This window comes from Myotis myotis, unplaced genomic scaffold, assembly GCF_014108235.1.
Source record: "Myotis myotis isolate mMyoMyo1 unplaced genomic scaffold, mMyoMyo1.p scaffold_m19_p_8, whole genome shotgun sequence".
NCBI classification, from domain to species: Eukaryota; Metazoa; Chordata; class Mammalia; order Chiroptera; family Vespertilionidae; genus Myotis; species Myotis myotis.
The window spans coordinates 62379935-62407789 of NW_023416390.1; the positions used below are offsets into that span (position 1 = coordinate 62379935).

Sequence of the window (27855 nt, forward strand, 5' to 3'; positions counted from 1 at the left end):
CCCTCGAGTCAAAAAGTTTGCCCACCCCTGGTCTAAACCATGATTGCTAGTGTGCTAGGGGGAGGGACTGCGGCATGGAAAGGTTACCGATTGTATTAGGGTCAGGGACCGTGGCAGAGAAAAACTGCTAGACTGTCTTAGAAAAACAATATATTATGATTCAACCCAGCCAGGTGTGACTCCGTTTACCTCCCCATTCGTACTTGTAAACTTTGTGTGAACCCTGACAGTGCCAGGAACGGCTAATGAACCGCTTTGCAATTCTTTTGTTTTTTTGAAATGCTTTGTAGTGTTGCAGATAAAAGCTTTGCTGTACCCTTGGTCAGGACTGCAAGCTGCGAAGCTCCTTACTGGAGGGACGCGCTGTAGTCAGCTGGCCAGCTTAATAAAGGCTCCTAAATTTAAATTCTGAGTCGGTGGTCTATCTTGCTGATTGAACCCATAACACTAGTCCCTCATTGTGCGGGTTTGGGTGGAGTTTTCATCAGTAAATGTCTCCATTTTCTGTATTACCTGCTGCTGTTGTATTTCTCCATCATAAAGATTCAGAGCGGGTCAACCAGGTCATTACATCTCAATAACAAGCATTACTGTAGAGCGATTGTGTGTAGATACCCATTAGCTGTCAGGGTGTGTTTTTTTAACCTGTTGTGTGTGTGGGTAGGATTAGAAAGGTGAACTGTTCAGGAATTCTCTGCACTGGCTGTGTGGACAAGCAGGTAATGAGTGCTGCTCTGGCATTCATCCAGGAACCACTAGCAGGAACGGGCACTGCCCATCTAACGTGAGCATAGGTGCTTCATGACAAACATTACTAGCATGTTCAACTGCATAATGTTCTGGCACTGTATTTTGAATGACATTAATTTATTAAATAAATTGTATATATCCTAAATAAATAAACCCGCATAAAATGGTACTCAAAAAGGACTACAGAGTACTGCTAATGCAAGAAAATTTCCTGAGATGAAGACACAGTGCTTTAGATCGAAAAGGTCTATCAAGTATTTAAAAGAATAATGTAAAAAGATGCCCCCAGACACACCCTGGTGAAATGTATAAATTACAAACATTAGGGGGAAAAAATCCTAAAATGTACAGAAAAAAAGGCTAACAAGAAAATTAACATCAAACTATGTGTTTGCAACAGAAGCTATAACAAATTAACTTTACTGCAAAATTCTGTGATACAAATTACTGTGTAAGTAACTATAACTAAAAAATCTTTTTAACATAACTTGGGAGGTGGTAAGAACAAAAATTTGTGGAATAGTAATATATTTATCTCTTCACGTGCTGGGCTAGAATCTTAACATCTATACGATGTTAACTCTTCAAATCTGACAGATTTGAGTAGTATAATCTAAAATGGGATATAGCCCAGCTGGTGTGGCTCAATGGTTGAGTGTTCTACCTATGAACCAGGAGGTCACGCTTCAATTCCCGGTCAGGGCACATGCCCGGGTTGTGGGCTCAATCTCCAGTGTGGGGCATGCAGGAGGCAGCTGATCAATGATTCTCTCTCATCATTGATGTTTCTATCTCTCTCCCTCTCTGAAATCAATAAATATATATTAAATAATAAAAAGATAAAAGAAATAGGATATATATATATATATATATATATATATAAATATATATATATATAAAAACATGTAAAGTATAAAGCCTGTTTAAATGTCAGTAAAGCCCTAGCTGGTTTGACTCAGTGCACAGAGCATCAGCCTGCGGAATGAAGGGTCCCGGGTTTCAATTCCGGTCAAGGGCACATGCCTGGGTGATGGGCTCAATTCCCAATAGGAGGCCTGCAGGAGACAGCCTATCAATGATTCTCTCTCATCATTGATGTTTCTATTTCTTTCTCCCTCTCCATTCCTCTCTAAAATCAATAAAGGTATATTTAAAAAATAATAAATAAAATAAAATGTTAGTAAAGGGAAAAACAAAAAGATGTGAAAAAAACATATACTCTATTTCTAATTATATGAGAATTTAAATATACTTATTAAAACACAGATCCCACCTTTACTTATATGCTACATAAGACACAGAAATGTTAAATAAATTGATAAATATATACAAAGAAAACCCCAAATTCAACCTGGAGAGTATCATGCCAAATGAAGTCAGTCAGAGAAAGGCAAGTATCACATGATCTCACTCATATGTGGAATCAAAATAACAGAATAAACTGATAAACGGAGTGGATCCAGAGACATGGAAATAATCCTTTAAATTAAAAAATGGTCAGGATCAGGATAAACTCACCGAGAAGTCTTCATCTTCCAAACTGACCATTATCTTGGAAGAAAGCTCCTCACAGCACAAATTCTCTTCTGCAGTCGCCACCAAAGCAGCACAGCGAGCAAATGCTCTATATAATTCTGACCAAGTTCTAAGTAAGGTCTTCATGGTGGCCTAACAATAACAGTAAACACACACACACACACACACACACACACACCAAAAACTTAAGTGTATTATTTACATGTCAAATACCTAATAGATCATTAACATTTAAAAAAATACTAACATTAAAAGTGTTATAGAAGAAACAAGCATAGGATAATAAGTTTACCATCCACCAACATGGCTGTAATGGGAGAACTGTAATAATGCCACAATACCAAGTTATGTGTTTTAAAAGGAATTTATCTCTTCTCCATTTTCCTTTCTTCCATATTGATTAAGTTATAAAAAAAGTCTTGGTACAATTACTATGAGAGTTCATTAAAAAGGATAAAACAATGTTTTCAGAAAAATGCAAATTCTTTAGGTAAAAACTTGACGTTGCCTTACCCCTGGAATTTTCTGTGCTGAAAAAATGTGATTTATTGGTAGAGTCAATGCACCATAGATGGCACTAAAATTATGTTCTAAGGCATCACCTTGATTCACTTCATTGGTCTGAAACAAGAAAAATTATAAAGAAATTAGATGTATCATCTAATTCTAGTGTGATAATTATTAATATACAATGTATAGAGAATAGAACTGTGTCCCTCAAGGTTCAGATGTTCATGAGATGGTAAACTCCTCACACCTGTAACCAAATGTGATCTTATTTGGAAACAGGGTCTTTGAAGATATAATCAAAATTTAAAAAGTCAAATGGTCACCTTATAAGAAAAGGGGAATTTAGAGGAGATATAAAGAAGAATGCCATGTGAAAATGAAGGTTGAGATTGAAGTAATGCATATATAAGCCAAGGAACATCAAGAATTGTCAGTGGCTATGGGAAGCTATGAGAGAGCCATGAAACAGATTCTCCCTCAAGAGGTCCAGAGAAACTTGCCCAACACCTTGATTTTGAATTTCTGGCCTTGAGAGCTATAAGAGAATAAGTTGCTGTTGTTTCAAGCTATCAATTTGTGGTATAATTTGTTACAGCAACTCTGAGAAACAATGCACTGTTTCAAGTCCTAAAAAGTAATCCCAGAGATGACTCCAAAATCGTTTATGGTACCACACACTGAAGGTAGCATTCAGGAAAGGACTTAAAAAACAGGGCCTTGCAGTCCTTCAAACACTGGGAAAATATTTAAAAACGTACACCTATTTTCTTCCAGAATGTGTTGAATGATGTGCTGGCTTGAGTAGCCAAAATAAAGGCTATTGCAGTCTCCCTTAATAAATTCTTCGGAGTCATCACTTCATTAGAGAGTTATGGTGAAATATTTCCCGAAGAATAATTTTTAAAGATTGATAAAATAGTTGAAAACCACCAATAAAGACAGAATGTAAGCTCCACAACTCTGCCAATATTGCCATGTATTTAAATGTAGGGACTAATCAACTCTCAACAGATTACTGATTTAGGTACTACTATATGGCTTTACTAACATGGCTTGATCATGAGAATCTTAACATACAGTCTAGTCAAGATGAGTTATTATTCCCCAAAATACAAATACTGAAAGAACTCAATATATACACGTGAAAATTTGTATCATATGTGAGTCTTCTGGCATTAGAAGCTCTACTGGAGAAAATGAACTGGATTAGTCCCCCTTAAATTATACTTTATTGAACAATAGGCAGAAATGCAATGAAAAGAAATCAAGTAATCTTAAAAGTAGAAAATGAACCAATCACAGGAAAAATATTTACTACCTTCTATTCAAATGCAAGCTTCTATTCATTTATTCAAATGCTCTAACAAGAAAAAAAATTCCTTAAATCTTGAGGGAAACATAAATATGTAGCAGACTTTTATCCTACCTGATTAATCAATTCGGTTAATGGAATGACTATAATACTCCACATTCTCCAGAGATGCTCCTTGTTTTCCAACTGTTTTGCATTTTGATCAATAACATTTAAAACAGAGTCACTGAAAGCTAGTGGTGAAGTTGGACCAGAAAGAACACAACCTACAAGTGTTTCCAGGTTAAGAAAAAACCTGAAGAGAAAATTTTGAACCATGAAATAAACTGTATGTTTCCCCAAAATACATTAATTACACTGCAACACAATTCTAAAAATAACACAAAAACAATAAATGAATTTTAAATCTTATTTTTTCACAAAATTTATTATAAATTGTTAACCCAGAGAATCTTATTCATAACAAAGCCACCTTTCCAAGATAAACAAAGATTCTTTTCAGCCCAGCCAACGTGGCTCAATGGTTAAGCATTGACCTATGAACCACGAAGTCACTGTTGGATTCCCAGTCAGGGCACAATGCACAGGTTGCAGGCTCAATCCCCTGGGGGGAGGGGCAGAGAGTAGGGGGAAGGTGCAGGAGGCAGCCAATCAATGATTCTCTCTCATCATTGATGTTTCTCTCTCACTCTTCTTTCCTCTTTGAAATCAATAAAAAAATCTATATTTTTTAAAAGACTATTTTCAGTTTAACTTACCTTTCATCTTCTACACCACATCCCAAGAGATTATTGTTGAAAATTAATTGAATTAAGAATAAAGCAGGCGTTCCCTGAAGAAAGATGAGAGATTTCAGTCAATCTTTTTGTTAGAAAGAGTACAATCTTCTTGTTATACTTGTTTGCTACAATTATGTGAAACATGATCCTTTTAAGATTTACAAAATTTAACTTATGACATACATGACAAAAAAGATAAAAATGTATTTGAATAAACTGACCAAAGAATCAAGCTCTTTATTATTATTATTATTTTTTATTATTATTATTAGTTAAGGTATTACAAATGTGGCTCTTTATTATTTTAACCACAGCTGTTCCATGTACAATGAGAAATGGTGACAGATTCCAGATATAAAAATTATTAACTTAAAACTTGCTGGCCCAACAATACCTATATTCTGCCTATATTAAGTACACCTTTCACAATTTAGCCAATGTTACTACACTTGCAAAATTTGTAATGGTAACCAACACTATTATTATGTACAAGCAAATAAAAAACTTTCCTTCTGAAACCCCCTTTTAACCCCAGAAAATATTCCCCTTAATAGTGACATACTTAATTTTTTACATTATTACTCAATCATTTTTTTCTTTAACATAATGAGCAAATCCAATTTTCTCAAAATTTTACAACTTAAGCCTCACTATTTGAAGAAAGGGAAATCATAGAACTTTTCTTTTTGGCTCATTTTAATCATATAACAACATTTAAGATACTTGCATTAAGAATATCCATATTAGCAACCTGATATGCTGGTGAACCTAATACTTTCTGAGGAAGTCCTTTAATTGTAATTTCCATGAGGACCTAAGAAAGACAAAGATTTTATTATTATAAGTGGTCTATATAGTACTTTATATGGTAAAAATCTACATAGTAGTCTCTATTTTTAATTGAACAATTTGTTATACTTTCATTAAATATATTGTCATTATAATGTTGCACTAGTTTAAAAAGTTCAAATACAGAAATATAAAAACTAAAATGACAAAGTCCTTCTTTATTTCCAGGGATAACTAATGTGAGTTTAGAGTTTATTTTTCTAGAACATCTAAATTTCCATATATGTAAGTATACCAAGAAACATCTTCTAGATGTGGCTGTCATACTTTTATACCATTATACAAGTGATATTATACTCAAGATACTATGACCTTCATCTGACTGTGTTGTGGAGTTTTCACATCAATATATGTAGACACATGTCTAACTGCTATATGAACATACATAATTTATGCAAACATTTTTTCTATTAATCGCTCTTGAGGCTATTTCTACCTTTTTATTACAAAAAGAAATTCTTCAATGAATTATGTACTCACTAGTATCAGAAGCAAGTATTTCTGAGAATTGCTAACTAAAAGCTGAATCTAAGACATGCCTCTCAAATGTGACAGTCTAGCAAGCTGTTGACCCAAAATATCACTATACTGATATTAACCTGAACTATGTAACAAAAGTGACATAACTGTTGTTAGTGAAAATATGCTTCACATATACTCATTTGAAGCAGATACTAGTGATAATAAATAGCATTTGTTAACTCATGTACTTTGTTCCTGGAGTATTCTGTACATATCAACCCATTCTGTGAGAACACTGCATTCTTCCTTAACAGAGACAAGAAAAATAAATTGCCCTACTTCATTCAGCTAATAAACAGGCTGAGATTTAACCTAGCCAGATCCAGAGCCCTTGCTATTAACTACTATGCTTGACTGCCATACTAGATATTGTCACAACACATACAGGAAGCAGACTCAGATTTTATGCAAGGGTATTGTTTGCTCCATCTGCAGCTTATTTGGGGAGATTTACTACTATAAAAAGTTTATCTGCCAAAACCGGTTTGGCTCAGTGGATACAGCGTCAGCCTGCAGACTGAAAGGTCCCAGGTTCGATTCCGGTCAAGGGCATGTACCTGGGTTGCGGGCACATCCCCAGTAGGAGATGTGCTGGAGGCAGCTGATCGATGTTTCTCTCTCATCGATGTTTCTAACTCTCTATCTCTCTCCCTTCCTCTCTGTGAAAAATCAATAAAATTTTAAAAAATAAATAAATAAAAAAAATAAAAAGTTTATCTAATTAGCTTTTTTTTCTACTCTCCTATATATGATAAAAGAGATATTTAATATCAATGTCATTATGTTTGTTAAAGAGATTTCATTTAATGCCCTGGCCAGTGTGGCTCAGTTGGTTGGAGCATCATCCCATACGTTGAAAGGTGGCGGGTTCGAATCCCAGTAAGGGTTCATACCCAGGTTTCAGTTTCAATCTCCCAGGCCTATGTGGGAGGCAACCAACTGATATTTCTCTCTCACATTGATATTTTCTCTGTGTGTGTCTCTCTCTCTCCCTCTCCCTAAAATCAATGAAAAACATGCTTGGGTGAGGACTTAAAAACAAAAAAAAAGATTCATTTAAATGCAAAAGATCCATAAGATTACTACATTTTCTTAAGTGCACAAAGTAACAATTAGTGGAGCTTAGCAATCTTGTCATAAAATTAGTGTTCATCCAAGTTTCTTCAAGTTTCATGTCTTTTACCTAATTTTCTCTCTGTGGCTTATCCTTCTTCTCATCATGAAAGATTTTTATTGTTGACATTATAGCCATTACTTTGTTTTCAAATGACTATTAAGTCAATGGAATAGCATTTATTACATGGCCAAACTCATGATTAATACTTGATATGTTTTTCCAAATCCTGATCTGCAATATAAAATTCAGTTTCAAAGAGTGGTTTTTAAATACCAGCATATAGGTATTGTACTTACCAGTGTTTTTGATACAGGAAATACTTCCGATTTCACTATGGTTTGCAAAGATTTTAATAAGAGGGTCAAAACCTCAGAACCTGGTCTCTCTTTTTTGTTACCTATGAACAAGTAAAAGCATGAATGTACTTCTAAACATACAAGTACTAGAGGCCCGGTGCATGGATTCATGCACCAGTGGGGTCCCTTGGCTTGGCCTGCAGGAATTGGGCTGAAACCAGCATGCTGCCTGCCGTTCCCACTCATCCCAGCCCTGCTGTGCCTGCCACATGCTCGCACCCAGTCAATCGATCGGGAGAGGCTCACGCCACCGCAGCAGCACTCGCCAACCGTGGCTCCTGCATCTGGCACCTGTCAGTCAGCGGAGCAGTGCTTCCACTGTGGGAGCACACTGACCACCACGGGGCAGCTCCTGTACTGAGCGTCTGCCCCTGGTGGTCAGTGCACGTCATAGCGACCAGTTGACCAGTTGCTGGGTCGCTTAGGCTTTTACATATATATATGTATAGATTTTCAGGGATAAAAATATACATTTAAGAGAGCTATGAAAATTAATTTTTTACTAAATCCAAAAAATGCTTTGTGCCCTGACCAGTGTAGTTCAGTTAGTTGGCTGAGCATTGTCCTATGCACCTAGGTCACCGGTTTAGTTCCCTGTCAGAACACATGCCCAGGTGGCAGCTGTGCAGGAAGCAGCCAATCCATTTTTCTCTCTCATCCATCTTTCTCTCTCCCTCTTCCTTCCTCTCTCTCTAAAATCATTGAAAATAATATATATATTTAAAGTGCTTTGTTAAAAACTAAAGTCTGGAAGCTATAGTTCAAAAAATTATTTTAAAATAAATTTTATATATAAAAGCCAAATAATTCACTGAGTGCTATAAAAATAATTTCATCAGTATTATGGTGCTTACCGGATTCAATAACTAACTTTACCAAGTTAATTAGCTCTTTCCAAATAGCACTGACAACTGCATCTGTCAAAATAAAACGTAAAGTACTTTAGAACAAAGTAGATGTGACTATAATGACACTCCTCTCATCCTTATACTAAAGAAATTGAGCAATACTTAATTTAGAATATAATTTTCCTTGTAATACTCAACTTTATAATTAATCAGTTTATAAAATATTATCACCTTATTTTTGTTAAAGCAATAAATGTGGTTGGTTTGTTTTTCTAAGGACTGTACCATATTAACACCGGCTCATATAACTATAGTTAATTCTTTTTTCCCCCCTTCACCTGTATTTTCTGTATTCAATATCTTAAACCTTTGAGACAACAAAAAACAAGTATCTGAATACCTAAAAACCACTAGAAAAAAATTTCCCAAGCCAATTAAATAGCACACTATTTTATTTATGAAATTTCTTCTCTTCATTCGATAGGCTATTGAATAAAGGAGTTTAGGTGTAGATGGTGGTGTAATAGAGTCTGGGCTTGATTCATGGCTCTACCATTTACTAGGTGACTTTGCACAGGTTATTTACTTACAGAACAATGGAATTTTCTCATCTGCAAAACTGACTAACACAGAAGATTGTTCTGCAGATTAAATGAACTATATCTTACAACACAATCTAGATAATAGGTGACACTATGTAACTATTTGCTACTTTATTTGCTTTTTGAACAAATAATTTTAAAAACTTCTCTTAAATAGTTACCAGAAGCATCTTTTCCAACTGCAACAAAGCTATCATGAACAGCCGTGATAAGTGTATTTGCATATTTGGAAAAAAAAGAAGAGTTGCTGATTAACGGGTATTCGAGAGGCTCTAGAACAAAAAAAGAGACAACTCTGTAAAACCACTTTATGAAATAAACTTAATATAAAATTTTAGGTGGTCTGACATGTTTTCTATTAAAAAAGCTTTTACTTATTTCATAATTACAAAATATTTTTATTAAACTGTATTTACCCTAATTAATTTCAATTCTAAATTCCAAATTATACACAAATAATATTTACAAATAACATCTACCTGAATTTTTTTTCTTTTTGTTAATCCTCATCCGAGGATATTTTTCCATTGATTTTTTTAGTGAGAGTATGAGAGAGGGAAAGACGAGAGAAACATCGATGTGAAAGAAATACATAGATTTCTTGCCTCCTCCACAAGCTTTGACCGGGAGCCAGGCCAGAGAGAAGCCTATAACCAAGGTACCCTTGACTGGAATCAAACCCGGGACCCTTCAGTCCACAGGCCGATGCTCTATCCACCGACCCAAACTGGCTAGGACACATCTACCTGAATTTTAATGCTACCGGTAGACAGACTCATTTCAAGCTTTTTAAAAGTCACATGCTAAAAAAATATGAACAAGAAACTTCAAACTCATTTCTAAAATCATTCCAGTACTAATCAAATCACCTCCAGTTAACTGTGTTATATAGTGTTTTAATAACTGAAATTATTTTTAAAGCAAATACCTAAGCTCAGTACAAGTTTGTTTTGCTTAGCAAAACTTAAAACTTCTGGACCCAACAGAAAATGAAGTAACATTTCAAGTCCTAAAAGTTGAATAGAGGGGATTGTGGCCATTACACCAAAATTCGAACTCAAGTTCATCCGGGTGGTTACTGAGGCTCCATATGGGGAAGCACCTTTAAAGCAAAAAAAAAAAAAGTTATGTAAGCTTAAATTATCTACCCAATTGAATATATTGGTTACTACCTTTCAATGAAACGTACCTTCAAATGTAAATAGTGTTTCTCAAATAAGAGTTGAAAGTTTTTGTTTAAAACCCACAGAATTTCAATTAAATATTAAGTTAAGAACAAGATTATTTGTTACACACCATTTAAATGAATATAATTCTCAAGCATTAATCCATGCCTGAATTATTACTATGCAGGCATTCCTTAAACTTAAGTATAAAATTTTGGCTCAGAACAGCTAACAGAAAATAATAATAGCAAATAACTTTCTTTCATGGTGTACATGCTAAGCCACATTTCTTACATCTCTTAATATGTTGTTTTTAATAATATCCCTTAAAATACTGGCTCTGAAACCAACGCAATTATCTGTAATGTACCTCACATAATGTACTGGGAAAAAGTTGATCTTTTCCAACTACAACAATTCAATGCAATCACTGCAGTAAACATTAACAATTGAGAATATATATTTGAACTTCGTGATAGGGGGCCAAAATTATGAAGTCCTTCACTTCATGTGATTAACATTGAACAAAGTCATCAGCCAAAGCATTTAAAAAAAAAAAAAGATAAAAAAACAAGTATGACTATCTCTTACCTTTGTGTTGAGGGGTCATAGGACTTAAGCCTGGAGAAGTAGCTAGTCGAGATGAACTGCCCTGAGGTGAAGCATTAGCATCAATGCTTATTGTGCTTTGAATTAGAGGCACACAAACCTATTAGGGTAATAATAATAAAAAGGAAAATATTATTTGTAAACTGAATAATTTTCTTTTCTTGTTAAAGAAAGCCTTGCATAATACAGTTGATTTTCTTTAAGCAGCAGTATAAATTCTCTTAAAATGTTGAATTTTATGAGCTCTTTAAATACACAGGGAAAAAACAAATTTGGACAAGTGAAAACTTTTAAACTGTATTTATCCCTAGATGCATACTTTCTATAAATTTCAGTTCTAAATCCCAAATTATACACAAATAATTTTTGCAAATAACATCTACCTGAGCTTTAATGCTATTGGCAGACAGACTCATTTTAAGCTTTTTTTTAAAACATGCTAAAAATATATGAACTAAGACAACTTCAAACTCATTTCTAAGATCATTCCGCACCAGTCAAATCTAGCCAATGAGAATAAATTATGCCAATAAATGTGTTGGACAACTGGATAAGGTTAGCCTAATAGGACCTTACAATGACAGAATTTCAAAATATTACGGTCCCAATTATATAATACTATCAACGTCCAATTTTAATTATTTCATCTTCCACCAAGTTTAAAAGCCTTTATATTAAATTTTTAAAAGTTAAAGTATATTTAAAGTCTCCCTTTCTAAGAATATACTCACTGCTTATCAGATATTTACACAGACTAGAAGACAAGGACTTACAGATCCAAAATTAAAATATACTGAAAATCCAAGATAAGCAATAAAAAAGATAAAAGTTATCGCACCTGTCCTGTTTTAAATTTAACTAAAGCCAGTTCAGTTGGTTAGAGCATCGTCCCCATACAACAAAGGTTGTGGGTCCTATCCCCAGTCAGGGCACATATACGAATCAACCAATGAATGCATAAAATAAGTGGAACAACAAATCAATGTTTGTCCGTCTCTCTCTCTCTCTCTCTCTCTCTCTCTCTCAAATCAATAAAAAAATTCAGAAACCAAGGATGGGATTAACTGCAAAAACAAAGAGGTATAGATAAGATTAAGCTGGGTTTAAATGCCCAGAGGATATCAATAGCTAAAGAAATTTGTAAAATTATTTCAACAATACTGTAAACCAGTGGATGGCGAACCTTTTGAGCTCGGTGTGTCAACATTCTGAAAAACCCTAACTTAACTCTGGTACCGTGTCACATATAGAAATTTTTTGATATTTGCAACCATAGTAAAACAAAGGCTTATATTTTTGATATTTATTTTATATATTTTAAATGCCATTTAACAAAGAAAAATCAACCAAAAAAATGAGTTCGCGTGTCACCTCTGACATGCGTGTCATAGGTTCGCCATCACTGCTGTAAACCAATGATGGGATTTAAATGATTGGTTATCATTATGTAGCCTTGAAAAGAGAAACAAAAATAAGAATCCCATTTTGTTATCTACCCAGTATAGCATTTGATTTCTATTTTAGTAATATTGAATCTACTCTTTTATATTCTAAGTCCTCTGAAATTCCTTTTTAAAAATCTTCATGTCTCTAAAAAATAGATATTTAAGTGTTTTTTAATTAAAAGGGCTTATCCTTTAAGGGAAATGAACAAGTCTGTCAAGAAAAAAGATCTATATATTGTGGTTGGCTAAAACAGCAAAAGTAACACTGAAAGATTAAAGAAAGAAAACACAAAATATTATAATCAACACTTATAACATTACCTGTTCAAAATTAGCAGGAAGATGAGGTCCAAGTCTCATTAGCAAATACCACCAGACTTCTAGTTTTGTTAGAGCTAGAGCTTCTGTTCTCACATGGATGGAACTCAAAGGCTGCATTAACAACTTTAGTCTTTTCGCACTACATAGTATTTCTTAAAAGAAAATGAAATAAGCACCCAGGTAAAAACATTTAAAAGTAAAGAGTAAAAGATTACATTTAAAGAATGAATATGCAATAGTCCTTTTTTATCAAGAGAATAAATTCTATAAAAAAATTTTTAATCAATAGGTGTTCCTGTTTCACCCAAAATTTTCCCCTGACAAACTCCAGTACACCTAGACCACAATAGTTAGGAAGGCAACAATAAAAAAGGAATAAGTATTATTTATTAAATACTGAGGGCCATGGGTGATTTTGCAATAAAGCGACATTTGTCAATGTCTAAAATATTTTTGGTTGTTACAACTTGAGAAGCAAGGGTATGGAGAACACTACTGGCATCTAGTGAGGTGCATTCAGAAATGCTGCTAAACTTCCTACAATACAGAGCAGTCCTCCACAATGAACTGTAGCCCGATATTCCAAAACATTGAGAAACTGTCCAAGCTGCTTTGTATTCTTGTCATCTCCACTTTACAGGTAAAAAATAGAGGCTTACTGCCTGGCTGGTGTGGCTCAGTGGTTGAACATGGACCCATGAACCAGATCACAGTTCAATTCTCGGTCAGGGCACATGCCAGGGTTTGGAGCTCAATTCCCAGTAGGGGGTGTGCAGGAGGCAGACAACTGATGACTATCTCCCATCATTGATGTTTCTCTCTCCTCTCCCTCTAAAACCAATAAAAAGCTATTTTAAAAAATAGAGGCATTTTTTACATTCTGTCAAAAATGGTTATTTTTAAATTTTGCTAGTAATTTATCTTATCAAGCATTATAACCGTTGTTGCCATTAGATTTTGGAAACCTACGTCTACATTAATAATAATTACATATTAAAATTCAGCATAAAAATGAAATCTAATTCTTTAAGCAAAATATTTATATCAGAAGTCTATAGTGTGAGAGTGTTGACTGGGAATACATAAAAAGACAGTCTGTGCTAAAGTAACTTATCAAAAAGACTTAAAAAAGATTCTGAAGTAAGAAGTCAGACTACTGTGAGAACAAATCCTCTACTTATGAGCTCCAAAAAAAATACCCTGTAACAGAGATTGCCAACTGCCATACAATCCATTTTCTTTTAGTTACAAGACCTGCTTTCATTCATAACACTGATGGCTGCCCAATTATGACTTCTTTATCTAGTCTCCTGTTTAGCCATTCTACTGAATGATAATTAAGTGGTGATGAATGTGGATTTCTAGAATGCTCAATACGGATAGCCAACTTAGCTGAGAAGTTTATTTATGCTCTCTGCCTTCCCTCTTTCCTATAGTCTGCAACTAAGGCATACTGAAGATGACAGAAAAGAAAGTCAAGCACCTGATTTGTTAATAACTTCCTAGATCCATAATACAAGTCAGAGACTCTCTAGCTCTAGACTTACTTCATCTTCTTTACACCCCTCCTATTTTATGCTGTAACATTCAACTGTTTATAATTCCAACAGACTTAGTCGTGAACATTATCTCATGCTAATAGTTCATAAGCAACAAAAAAAGAAAGTGACATTTCTAATTAAAACTGGTGCCTGGCAATGCACTTTTACCAACATTTTCAATAAAAGTAATGATAGTTAATGCAAATAATCACTTTATAAAACACATTAAGAGGAAAGAATTAATGGTCTTTGGTAGAAAAAAAATATATATAGGATGAAATCCACATTACTTAGTAGATCTGGAAATATACAGTATTTATTATACTGAAGATTAATTACCCAGTTAAATAGGTACTAATACTGACCCACCTTTGTGCTAAACATTCGTTCTCTAAATCTATATCTATATATCTATATCTAAATCTATATATCTAGATCGATCTATCTATCTATCTATCTATCTATCTATCTATCTATCTATCTATCTATATCAAACACCTTCACTAGGATAATAGGATGTTAAGGTTAAGGTAAATCAAAAGGAAACACGTCCTATATACTAAAAGCCTAATAAGCAAATCAACCAAACAGTGGAACAACCAGTGGGTGGGGGGAAGGGCTGGCGAGCGGGCAGCGCCAGGCCAGCCAAAGTGGGTGCCAGCAGGCAGAGGGAGGGGATGGCAATCAGGGGGCAGTGGCGACCAGCAGCGGCAGGGAGGCGATCGGGGGGGCGGGGCCAGATGCTCGTAGGCCGGCGCTGTCCCCCAAAGGCCCCACACCCCAGTTGCCTCCGGCAGAGGGAGGCCACTGGTGGTGGGGCAATAGGGAACAGAGCCAGAGCTGCTCCCTGGTGGTCAGTGCGCTCCCAAGGATGTCCCTGGGAGCGGGCCTAATCCAGTCGGACATCCCCTGAGGGCTCCCGGACTACAAGAGGGCACAGGCCAAGCTGAGGGATCCCCCCCCCCCACCACCCCAAGTGCACGAATTTTTGTGCACCAAGCCTCTAGTATATTAATATTAATCTACTATTAGGTACAGTTCTAAATGTCCTAAAAGATAAAAAAAGTTCACCAGTCACCCATTCTGGTTTGGCTCAGTGGACAGAGCGTTGGCCTGTGGACTGGAGGGTCCCGGGTTCGATTCCGGTCAGGGCACATGCCCAGGTTGCAGGCTCGATCCCCAGTGGGGGGCGTGCAAGAGGCAGCCAGTTAATGATTCTCTCTCATCATTGATGTTTCTCTCTCTCCCTCTTCCTTCCTCTCTGAAATCAATAAAAAAAAAATATTTTTTTAAAAAGTTCAGTCAGTGATGTTTATTCCATAACAATCACAATTGTTTCCTATCATCTATTGTGACCTTTGGTAAATTACATAATCTCTCCAAAATAGTAAAAATACTTAGTACCTCAGTTCTATTGTAATCAATGAGATAGGTGGTAAAGTGCTCAACTAAGTGTTGGCATGTACTAAGAGTGCCACAAATGGTATTTGATACTTTTTGAACATAAATATTCAAAATTTTAAAATATTACTTACCTGGATTTAACGCAAAATTATCTATTAAACTCTTCCAAGCAATAAAAGCTATTTTTTTAATTATGGGTGCTCCACTACGAAATCCCAGTTCCTCCAGCTGTAACAGAGAATTAATGAAACTCCCACTTCGATGTAAGGTCTAAAAAGGAAAAATCATTAAAAAGTTACTTACTTGCTGAAACAATATATAAGGCTCTAGTATGATTCACTAGTCTAATTCATTCTGTTTCAGTTACATAAAAGTCTTAGGAATTTACATTTTTTAAAGTACCAAATTCTGTATGCACATTCAAGTTTCAAGATCACAAAATATAAAACTTCAAGAAGCAGATAATACATAACACACAAAGCATTTCTAAAACATTAGAGAAAATTAGGAAGGTCAGATTAAAAACAAATTTTACTAACATAATACCAAAAAGTGAGTACATGGAAAAAAAATAGAATCAATATTAAAGAAAAAATAAGAAATGTTAAACCCTGAAACTAATAAAAACACCTTTTCAAATACAGTAAATAAAACAGGTATGAAAAATGGTTAAGGGAAAAATGGATAAAGGACAAATAAATATGCACCCTAAAAAAATACATAAAAAGGTAAAATATCTATATATATAAAGGCCTAAGCAACCATCTGACCGTTCTATGACGCACACTGACCACCAGGGGACAGATGTTCAATGTAGGTGCTGCCGAGCAACAGCAACTTGGTAGAGTGCCCTCTCACATTCTGGGACCCCTCGGGGAATGTCAGACTGCCAGTTTCGGTCCAACCCCCACAGGCCAGGCTGAGGGACCCCACCTGACGGAGGGACCCCGCTCACTCCGCAGATGCCCTTCGAGCCCCGGTCACCCCAGGTGCGGCTGGCTAGGGAGGGACCGAAGGAGGTTGGCTCCAGGGCGTGTCTGTCCCATCTAGCCCAGTCCCGCCCTGCCGGCCACCTTCTAATTAATTTCCTTCCAATGTGCACGAATTTGTGCACTGAGCCTCTAGTTAATTCATAAGTGGCTATAAACCATATATAACCTAAACAGAATATATTAACACATTGTTTGCGGGTAGTTTTTATCGCGCGCTAACAGGTGGCGCGGGCCATTTTTGCGCAAAAGGCAACGTTCAGTAAAATTACGATAACTTTAGTTTACGTATTTATACGTTACCCGCATTCTACCGCTAGTCTATAAAAAAAGTATTAATACATGCCCCGCGCTCTACTACACTGGTAGAACGTATAAATACGTAAAACGTGTAAACACGTTTCCTCATACAATGTGTTAACAGAAAAAAACTGGCTTAGAAAATCACAAGCAATTCACAAAAAAGCTCCTAGAACTAATAAAATTAATTCAACAAGTCTGAGTACAAGATCAACACCTGAAAATCAGTTCTATTTCTACATGTCAGCAATAATCTGAAGAGGAAGCTAGGAAAGCAATTCCATTTACAATAGCACTTAAAAGATTAAATACTCATTAGGAATAAATCTAATCAAGAAAGCCAGAGTTATACACTAAAAGCTACAAAACACTGCAGAAATTTAGAGTCTTAAATAAGTAGAAAACCATCCCACATTCATAGGTAGAAAGATTTGCTATCATTAAAATATCAATACTACCCAAAGCAATCTACAGATTCAACTCAATCTCTATCAAAATTCCAACAGCCCTTTTCACAGAAAAAAAACAAAAAACAAACCAATCTTCAAATTCAATATGGAATTGCAAAGAGCCTCAAATAGCCACTTCTGAAACATAAAGCTGGAGGACTCACACTTCCGAGACTTCTAAACTTATTACAATACTATAGTAATTAAAACTTATGGTAGTGACATAAGAATAAACATAGAATAAAATAGAAACCCCCAAATAAGTCCTTTCATATACTGTCAATTGTTGTTTTATAAATGTGCCTAGAGACTTTTCAATAGGACAGTCCAACAAATGGTGCTGGGAAAAATGAAATAGCCACGTGCAAAATTAAAGCTAGACCCTTGCCTTATATACAAAAATAAATTCAAACTGGATCAAAGATCAGAATTTATAAACTAAAATTAAAACTATAAAGCTCCAAGAAAACAGAGAAAAAGATTTAATGCACTGGATTTGGCAACAACTTCATGGATGACACCAAAAGCACACAAAAAAGAAAGTTATCTATTTACCTAATTTATATGCACTTTATCAAATTTAAGCTTATGCATCAAAGAATGCCATCAAGAAAGCAAAGCCCGGCGTAGGGGCTGTCGGCCGCGGGCGGAGGCGCTCTCTTGGGGAGTAACTCGGCTCTGGGTTCGGGTGCCGCGCAGTTCTCCCCGTCTATAAGTTGGTTTTAATTGGTTGCCCACAGGATTGACGTGGCCTCTACTTCTAGTTAAGAGAATACATCTCTTGTTTTATCAGGTGTGTGTGGTTTTAGCGCAGCATGGCTATGGTCATCCGTTTGCAAGATCTCCCAATTGTGGCGGGGACCATGGACATTCGCCACTTCTTCTCTGGATTGACCATTCCTGATGGGGGCGTGCATATTGTAGGGGGTGAACTGGGTGAGGCTTTCATCGTTTTTGCCACTGATGAAGATGCAAGGCTTGGTATGATGCGCACAGGTGGTACAATTAAAGGGTCAAAAGTAACACTGTTGTTGAGTAGTAAAACGGAAATGCAGAATATGATTGAACTGAGTCGTAGGCGTTTTGAAACTGCCAACTTAGATATACCACCAGCAAATGCTAGTAGATCAGGACCACCACCTAGCTCAGGAATGAGTGGCAGGGTTAACTTGCCTACAACAAGTACCCAGCTTTAATAATCCTTCACACAGTGTAGTTACTGCCACCACTTCTGTTCATGAAAGCAACAAAAACATACAGACATTTTCCACAGCCAGCATAGGAACGGCTCCTCCAAATATGGGGACTTCATTTGGGAGCCCAACGTTTAGCTCAACCATTTCAAGTACAGCCTCTCCAATGAACACAGTCCCACCACCACCAATTCCTCCAATTCCAGCGATGCCATCTTTGCCACCAATGCCATCCATTCCCCCAATACCAGTTCCTCCTCCAGTACCTACTTTGCCTCCCGTGCCTCCAGTGCCCCCAATTCCCTAGTCCCTTCTGTGCCACCCCTGACTCCACTGCCACCTATGTCGGGCATGCCGCCCTTAAACCCACCACCTGCAGCACCTCTGCCTGCTGGAATGAATGGCTCTGGAGCACCTATGAATCTGAACAGTAACATGAACCCTGTGTTTCTGGGTCCACTGAATCCTGTTAACCCTATCCAGATGACTTCTCAAAGCAGTGTGAAACCACTTCCCATCAACCCTGATGATCTGTATGTCAGTGTGCATGGAATGCCCTTTTCTGCAATGGAAAATGATGTCAGAGATTTTTTTCATGGGCTCCGTGTTGATGCAGTGCATTTGTTGAAAGATCATGTAGGTTGAAATAATGGGAATGGATTGGTTAAGTTTCTCTCCCCTCAAGATACATTTGAAGCCTTGAAACGAAACAGGATGCTGATACGTTATGTGGAAGTTAGTCCTGCGACAGAGAGACAGTGGGTAGCTGCTGGAGGCCATATCACTTTTAAGCAAAGTATAGGACCCTCTGGACAAACCCATCCCCCTCCTCAGACACTTCCCAGGTCAAAATCGCCCAGTGGGCAGAAAAGGTCAAGATCACCACATGAGGCTGGTTTTTGTGTTTACTTGAAAGGGCTACCATTTGAAGCTGAAAACAAACATGTCATTGATTTTTTTAAAAAGTTGGATATTGTGGAAGATAGTATTTATATCGCGTATGGACCCAATGGGAAAGCAACTGGTGAAGGCTTTGTGGAGTTCAGGAATGAGGCTGACTATAAGGCTGCTCTGTGTCGTCATAAACAACACATGGGCAATCGTTTTATTCAGGTTCATCCAATTACTAAGAAAGGTATGCTAGAAAAGATAGATATGATTAGAAAAAGACTCCAGAACTTCAATTATGACCAGAGAGAAATGATGTTAAATCCGGAGGGGGATGTCAGCTCTACCAAAGTCTGTGCTCACATAACAAATATTCCATTCAGCATTACCAAGATGGATGTTCTTCAGTTCCTAGAAGGAATCCCAGTGGATGAAAATGCTGTCCATGTTCTTGTTGATAACAATGGGCAAGGTCTAGGATAGGCATTGGTTCAGTTTAAAAATGAAGATGATGCACGTAAGTCTGAACGCTTGCACCATAAAAAACTTAATGGGCGAGAAGCTTTTGTTCATGTAGTTACTCTAGAAGATATGAGAGAGATTGAGAAAAATCCCCCTGCCCAAGGAAAAAAGGGGTTAAAGATGCCTGTGCCAGGTAATCCTGCAGTTCCAGGAATCCCAAGTGCTAGAGTGCCTAGTGCTGGAATGCCCAATGCAGGAATGCCCAGTGCTACAATGCCCAGTGCTGGAATACCCAATTCAGGAATGCCCAATGTGGGGATGCCCAATGCGGGGATGCCCAGTGTGGGGATGCCCAATGCAGGGATGCCCAATGCGGGAATGCCCAATGCAGGAATGCCTAATGCAGGAGGTGAAGAGCATGCCTTCTTGACTGTAGGATCTAAGGAGGCCAATAACGGGCCTCCATTTAATTTTCCTGGTAATTTTGGTGGGCCAAATGCTTTTGGACCACCACTGCCTCCTCCAGGATTAGGAGGAGCCTTTGGTGATGTTAGGCCTGGTATGCCTTCAGTTGGAAATAGTGGTTTGCCTGGTCTGGGACTGGATGTTCCAGGTTTTGGAGGTGGACCAAATAATTTAAGTGGGCCAGGATTTGGAGGGGGTCCTCAGAATTTTGGAAATGGCCCTGGTAGCTCAGGTGGTCCCCCAGGCTTTGGAAGTGGCCCTCCGGGTCTTGGAAATGCCCCAGGATATTTGAGTGGACCACCAGCCTTTGGGCCTGGGCCCGGGCCCGGGCCCGGGCCTGGTCCAATCCACATTGGTGGTCCCCCTGGCTTTGGATCTAGTTCTGGAAAACCAGGACCTACAGTAATTAAAGTGCAGAACATGCCCTTTACTGTGTCTATTGATGAGATTTTAGATTTCTTTTATGGCTATCAAGTGATCCCAGGCTCAGTTTGTTTAAAATACAATGAAAAAGGTATGCCTACAGGAGAAGCCATGGTGGCCTTTGAATCTCAGGATGAAGCCACAGCTGCTGTCACTGATTTGAATGACAGACCTATAGGCTCAAGGAAAGTAAAACTTGTATTAGGATAGCTATTCAAATCAATTCTTTGTAGGGTAGCTATTCAAAGTGTTGTGATTAATGCATCCAGATTGTTTTCCTAGTATTTCCAGGTTAGAACCTGTGGATTGTTTCTATTGCATATAGATTGGTTTTCATAACATAGAGCATTGGTTGACTGTTTACAGAAGACTCACAACCAGGATAAACATTGCTGTATGTTATAGTAAAACTGTGTGGAGAGAACACAAAAATGATTTTGGCATACCATTAGAGAAACGATTTGTAAAACTCAAATGATGACATAAAGCTTATCAAGGAGTCTAGATTGGTTTTGTTTTGTACCATATGGGATGAAGAAAATAGAATTGTCAATAGAGCTCATTAAGGGTGCTCTTGCCAGCTGCTGAAAAATATAAGTTGGTTACTCTTGGAATTTGGTTTAAAGCTGGACAGATTTGCTTTGTTATAGGATCAAAGCTTTGTCTAAAGTCTTTATTTTCTTTTAAAATTAAATAAAATCTCTGTATACAGAAAAAAAAAAAGAAAAAAAAAAAAAAAGAAAGCAAAGCCCTAGCTGGTTTGGCTCAGTGGATAGAGAGTGTCGGCCTGTGGACCAAAGGGTCCCAAGGGTCAATTCCAGTCACGGCACGTACCTTGGTTACACAGGCTCCTCCCAGGCCAAGGCCCTGATTGGGGCGCATGCAGGAGGCAACCAATTGATGTGTTTCTCTCACATCAATGTTTCTCTCTGTCTTTCCCTCTCATCCACTCTCTAAAATATCAATAGAAAAATATCCTCCGGTGAGAGGAAAAAAAAAAAAAAAAAAGATTACCCACAGAATGGGAAACAATATTTGCAAATCAGGTCTGACAATGAATTAATATCCATAATAAAGAACTATACAACTCAACAACAAAAACAAACCACCCAATTTAAAAATGCACAAAGCTTGGAAACAGCCTAAGTGCCCATGAGTAGATGAGTGGATTAAAAAACTGTGGTACATCTACACAATGGAATACTACGCTGCAGTAAAAAAGGAGCTTTTACCATTTGCAACAGCATGGGTGGAACTGGAGAGCATTATGCTAAGTGAAATAAGCCAGTCAGAGAAAGATAAATATCACATGATCGCACTCATTTGTGGAATATAACGAACAACATAAACTGATGAAGAAAAACAGAGACAGAGAAGCATAGATCAGACCGTCAAACCTCAGAGGGAAGGTAAGGGAGAGTGGGGGGAAGGGGGAGAGATCAACCAAAGGACTTATATGCAAGCATTTAGGCCTAATCAATGAACACAGATAACAGGGGAGGTGAGGGCATGGGGGGAGGGGGGCAATGGGAGGATAAGGACACATATGTAATAACTTAATTATAAAAAAAAAAAGCACAAAGCTGGGGATGTAAAGGACAACATAGGAAATATACACAATGATATGCTAACAACTATGTATGGTGCCAGGGGGTACTTGAAATATTGAAGCGGACGGAATCACTTTGTAAAGTATATGGTTGTCTAACCACTATGATGTATACCTGAAACTAATATAAAATAATAGTGAATGTAAACTATAATAAAAAGTAAAAAATTTAAAATGTAAGTACTACTTTAAAGTACAGAGCAAAACCTAGAAAATAAATTAAAAACTTAAACGCTTTACTGTCCTGTGAGTTGTATGGAATTGGCTCCTGGATCTCAGATCCAAAAAATTTAGGGCTCCTTTACCAAGCAGCTGGACAGCCATCACTATGCCACAAAACAAATATACTGAGTTACCACCATAACACTATGGTTAGTACTGGGATTACCATGAGAAAAAGAGAAAATAAAGTTGAGGAGCTCATAAATGCTCAAAGTCAGACATGACTGGTCAGAAGGCCAAGCTCTACTACAAATAGGGCCATGTTAAGAAAAAAAGAGGACGGCCCTAATGGGTTTGGCTCAGTGGATAGAGCGTCGGCCTGCCGACTGGTGGGTCCCAGGTTTGATTCCGGTCAAGGGCATGTACCTTGGTTGCAGGCACATCCCCAGTAGGGGGTGTGCAGGAGGCAGCTGATCGATGTTTCTCTCTCATCAATGTTTCTAACTCTCTATCCCTCTCCCTTCCTCTCTGTAAAAAAAAATAAATATTAAAAAAAGAGAAAGTGAATGCTGTGGGTGCCAAGTTACAAGCTCATTTGTAAGAAAGTGGCACCAGGACCTTGAAAATCAGGCAAAAAAGCTTTATGATAACTTTAGTTTACGTATTTATGCGTTACCCGCATTCTACCGCTAGTCTATAAAAAAATGTATTAATACGTGTCCCGCGCTCTACTACACTGGTAGAACGTATAAATACGTTTCCCGCATACAATGTGTTAAGTCACCTTTAATACTGAGCCATCACTCCTAATAAAAATGCAGAGTTAGGTTCCGTTGAGCTTCTGGTCAGATTTCATTAATCAATCAATACACAACCTTGCTTTAGGATTATTTTTTAAAAGACACCTTACTTATACAGTCATGCACTGCTTAACAATAGGGATACATTCTGAGAAATACATCAGGCAACTGTTGTGCAGACATTACAGAGTGTACTTACACAAACCTAGATGGTATAGACTACTATACACCAAGGCTATATAGTATAGTCAATTTCTTGGCTGTATACCTGCACATTATGCTAATGTACAAAAAATGAGATTAAATCAAGCACAAGAGAAAATGATGCAATCAAAAGATGATGTAAGACCAAGATGTATGAGGCTGCTGCCAGAGTAACATGGAATACTATTCCACAGGAAAGTTTCTGTTAATAAGCAGAAAGATAACACTAAAATAGTAATAATACAATAAATATACTAACCAGTTAGCAGTCATTTATTCATTATCGAATACTATGTACCATACAAAATTGTATGTAATATACTTTTACACGACTGGCAACACAGGTTTGACACCAGCATCATCACAAACACATGGTATCACTAGACAATAGGAATTCTGTTCCATTATCATCTTATGGAATCACCATAGTATATGCAGTCTGTTGCTGATCTAAACATCGTTAGCCAGTGTGTAACTGTGTATCACTAATTCACTAACATTGAACTCCTGGCCAAAAGTTTTATAACTCAGGTATGAACAAAGCTTTATCTAATATCCATATTTTCTTCACAGGGCACATCAGTCTTTCTGTATTTAGGAATCATAGACAGCACTTCAACACTATGCTTGGAGGCCATTAAATGATGTGATCGTCAAGATAAAGCACAAAATGTGAAAAATATGGCACTAAATGGATCATGAAAAGGACATTTGTCTAGAGAATATAGAGAACTCAAACAAAATGGCAGAGCATAACCTTATTCATGGTCAGCTGGGAACACAAACGTACTGGGGAACTCAAATTTTTTTGCCACTCTGCATGTCTGTTATACACACTAGTAATACATTTAAGAAATTATACAGAACAAGTACTGATGTTAGCTTTACAAATAAATTTTAGTGAACAGGTAAATTTGCATATATGGTATGATGAGTAATGAAGATTGACTATGCTATGTAAATAAAGTTAAGAAATGAAAGGATCTAGTATGTAAAACTGAACTATTCTTTAGATATGGACTTACCTTCCCAAGAAGTTTGACAAACAAAGGCCATAATTTTAAAACATATGTCTCATTTTTACTCATAAATAGCTTCTGGAGTTCTGAAATTAATTTCTGCAAACAAAAGCAAAAATATTTACCAAAAGGACTCCTAGAAAGGAAAAAATATGCAGTGTCAAATTGGCTGATTATCTTAGCCAAATAACTTTAACCAATGTTTTATAAGGAAAACTTCCTTACATATAGCAAAGCTGAGTTTTATAATAAACTAGAGACCCAGTGCACAAAATTTGTGCACGTGCGCGCGTGGGATCCCTCAGCCCAGCCTGCGCCCTCTCCAAACTGGGACCCCTATGGGATCGGGCCTAAACAGGCATTCGGACATCCCTCTCACAATCCAGGACTGCTGGCTCCCAACCGCTCCCCTGCCTGCCTGATTACCCCTAACTGCTTCTGCCTGCCAGCCTGATTGATGCCTAACTGCTCCCCTGCCAGCCTGGTCACCCCTAACTGCCCTCCCCTGCCGGCCATCTTGTGGCTGTGGGCACCACCATCTTTGAGAGCAGGGAGGTCAATTAGCATATTCCCTCCTTACTGGCTGTGGGCACCACCATCTTTGCAACAGTGTGAGGGTCAACTAGCATATTCCCTCTTTATTAGATAGGATGTCCAAATATAAATCACCATTAACATTTTACTAATGCTTTTATTAACACAATCTGGCCATTCTTGCATTAATCCAGCTTAAATTTTTTTCTCCTATTATTCTTTTCCCTAAAAACTTCAGCATGCATATCATTAATTAGATTTCAAGTTAATGTTTTTCATCACTCTGATAACTTTAAAAATACATTAATAGCTTAATGGATAAGACTGAGAAACTGCAGTTCAAATTTATAAAGAATTTTGCATATGCTTTTAAAAATAAACTTATCAGAATAAAAAACTTGCAAAACAAGGGAGATACTTCATTAGACTCCAAACATTAGTATGAAGTAACTTTAAAATGAACAGATAAACCCCAGGATTTAGAATCTGGAAGCTTCCCTCACTGTTTGGATTACTATAGTATGCCCTAACTAGTTTCCCTGCCCCTACTCAATCCCCTTTAGAGTCTATGCTCAACATAGGCAGAGCGATTCCTTTAAAACCCAAGTTAGTACCACTCCTAGACTCAAACCTTCAAAAATGATTTTCAGTAGAACCGAGTCTTACAATGACCCCCAATATGATTTGGCTCTCTGTTTCTCTGAAATCATCTCCTACTCCTCACCTTCATGAATTCCACTATTATACTGCTCAGTGTTCACTAAACACAACCATCAGAGCAGAGCCTTTTGCTCTCATGATTCCTCCAAAGAGCTATCCTCTGTATCACCTTCAAATCACTGTTCAAATACTCATTCTTTTTCTTCCCTGATCACTTCACCCTTCTTCTCCAATGACACTCTGCCAGTCTAATTCCTGCTATTCTCCATAATGTTCTTCACTAAATCTACTATATGCTTTATTATCTCTACCACTAGAAAATAAGCTCCACAATTCCTTTTGTTCACTGGTATACTCAGTGTCTAAAACAACACCCAACATATAATAAGTGTTCAATAAATATCTGTTACAAGAAAAAAGGTTGAAAAACCTAAAGCCTGGGGCAAATAGTAACTTTAGGAAATTACACAGCTGATACATTTATGAGCATTAAATGTATAAAATAGCACTGAATTAGTTAATACTTTCCCTTTTCCAAAAATGCAATCCCTTTCAATCAATATTCACTAGGGATTGTATAAAATGCCTGGATCATAGTAACGCTGAATACATACAGCTCCCTTCCTTACTGTAGTGCAAGAGCAGTATGCCTACACTAACTTAAGCATTTCATTGTTTTAATTCAAAGAGAATTTCCTAAATCACAGTACAATTATACCAATATGAGCCCCAAGCACGGTGAAGAACCTTACAATGCAGTATTCAAAAAATCCTTATAAAAAGTAATACTTACAGTGGTCATAAGCTGCTCTGTGATAGATGCTATTTCTTGCTGTTTCTGAAGCAACAATGGCATTCCCATCTCTAGGGCAGTCGCTCCCCGCAAATGTACCTTTTGGGCTGAATGAACAACTAAAGGAATGACCAGTTTTGCCCACCTAATTGACTCTTCTCCCATTTGAATTGGGGCTTGTTCAATTAGCCTATAAGAGAGAAATCAATTAATAAATTATCCTGACCTCACCTTTTATGTCTAAACTACCAGGAAAATAAGCAGCACACACAGAAATACGCATGGTATGGAACGTTTTAGAATATGTACATATATTCACACACACAAAAAAATTTATTTTTTTCTGGCTAATTTTTCTATTTCTGTATTATTCTTATACATTTTTAAAATAAGAAGGTATTTTGTCTTTAAAGTTTTTTTAAATACTAATTATTTTTATACAAGTAAATTCAGTGTTCTTATGGGATAGCCAGAGAACTGTGATATAATGTGAGAATCAATGAGGGCATCAGAACATTTAATTAGAGCAAATAGCTCAACTACTAAAGAAAACTTTAAAACAAATGTTATCAACAAAGAGCAGGATGAGAAGGAGCAGGAATTTTCTTGTTTTGCCATCTCCCGCTAAGCACTGTTACTCACATCCTAACTACCCACTATAACTCACTTAGGAGTCTACTTTAAAAAAGCTTTAACAAAAATAATTTTTAAAAAATATATTTTTATTGATTCCAGAAAGGAACAAAGGAGGAGAGGGAGAGAGAAACATCAATGATGAGAGAATTATTGCTCGGCTGCCTCCTGCACACACCACTGGGGATTGAGCCTGCAACCTGCGCATGTGCCCTGACTGGGAATTGAACCTCAACTTCCTGGTTCACAGGTCAACGCTCAACCACTAAGCCACGCCGGCTAGGCCAGAAACACATTTTTTAATGTGTTTACATTTACTATAAATTCATCATCTCTTCCTTTGTTAAAAAAACATTTTTTAATTGATTTCAGAGAGGAAGAGAGAGGGAGAGATAGAAACATCAATGATGAGAATCACTGATAGGCTGCAGCAACCCGGGCAAGTGCCCTTGACCGGGATCCAACCCAGTACTCTTCAGTCCGCAGGCCAATGCTCTATCCACTGACCCAAACCGGCTAAAGCAAGAAATAATTTTTAAACCCAGAATTGTGTTAGCAGCAGCAGCCTAACCAAGACTTTACTTTTAAGACTATCTCAGTAAAAT

General features: G+C 37.1%; 2 protein-coding genes across 9 annotated transcripts in view; one reads left to right on the forward strand and one right to left on the reverse strand.

The window, feature by feature from the left end:
- The window catches only part of RIF1 (replication timing regulatory factor 1), a 61827-nt gene that overhangs the window by 27333 nt on the left and 6639 nt on the right, over positions 1-27855 (reverse strand). For 5 of the 8 annotated variants that reach the window (XM_036318663.1, XM_036318658.1, XM_036318661.1 and 2 more), the window contains 14 exons: positions 26618-26807; positions 24637-24729; positions 15799-15937; positions 12723-12874; positions 10939-11056; positions 10110-10283; positions 9343-9453; positions 8586-8648; positions 7672-7772; positions 5615-5701; positions 4867-4940; positions 4223-4403; positions 2800-2907; positions 2269-2418 (listed from right to left, as the gene is read on the reverse strand). In XM_036318663.1, the coding sequence (XP_036174556.1) occupies positions 2269-2418; positions 2800-2907; positions 4223-4403; positions 4867-4940; positions 5615-5701; positions 7672-7772; positions 8586-8648; positions 9343-9453; positions 10110-10283; positions 10939-11056; positions 12723-12874; positions 15799-15937; positions 24637-24729; positions 26618-26807 (1741 nt within the window). Of the gene's footprint in view, positions 1-2268; positions 2419-2799; positions 2908-4222; positions 4404-4866; positions 4941-5614; positions 5702-7671; positions 7773-8585; positions 8649-9342; positions 9454-9660; positions 10029-10109; positions 10284-10938; positions 11057-12722; positions 12875-15798; positions 15938-24636; positions 24730-26617; positions 26808-27855 lie in introns of those variants that run through there. The other 3 variants (XM_036318660.1, XM_036318664.1, XM_036318665.1) reach the window with 3 other exon arrangements.
- On the forward strand, positions 18036-21550 carry LOC118661106 (RNA-binding protein 12-like). Its single transcript, XM_036318666.1, is given in 3 exon segments — positions 18036-18586; positions 18588-18900; positions 18903-21550. Coding segments are annotated over 3 exon segments (2823 nt in total). The 5' UTR covers positions 18036-18220; the 3' UTR covers positions 21047-21550.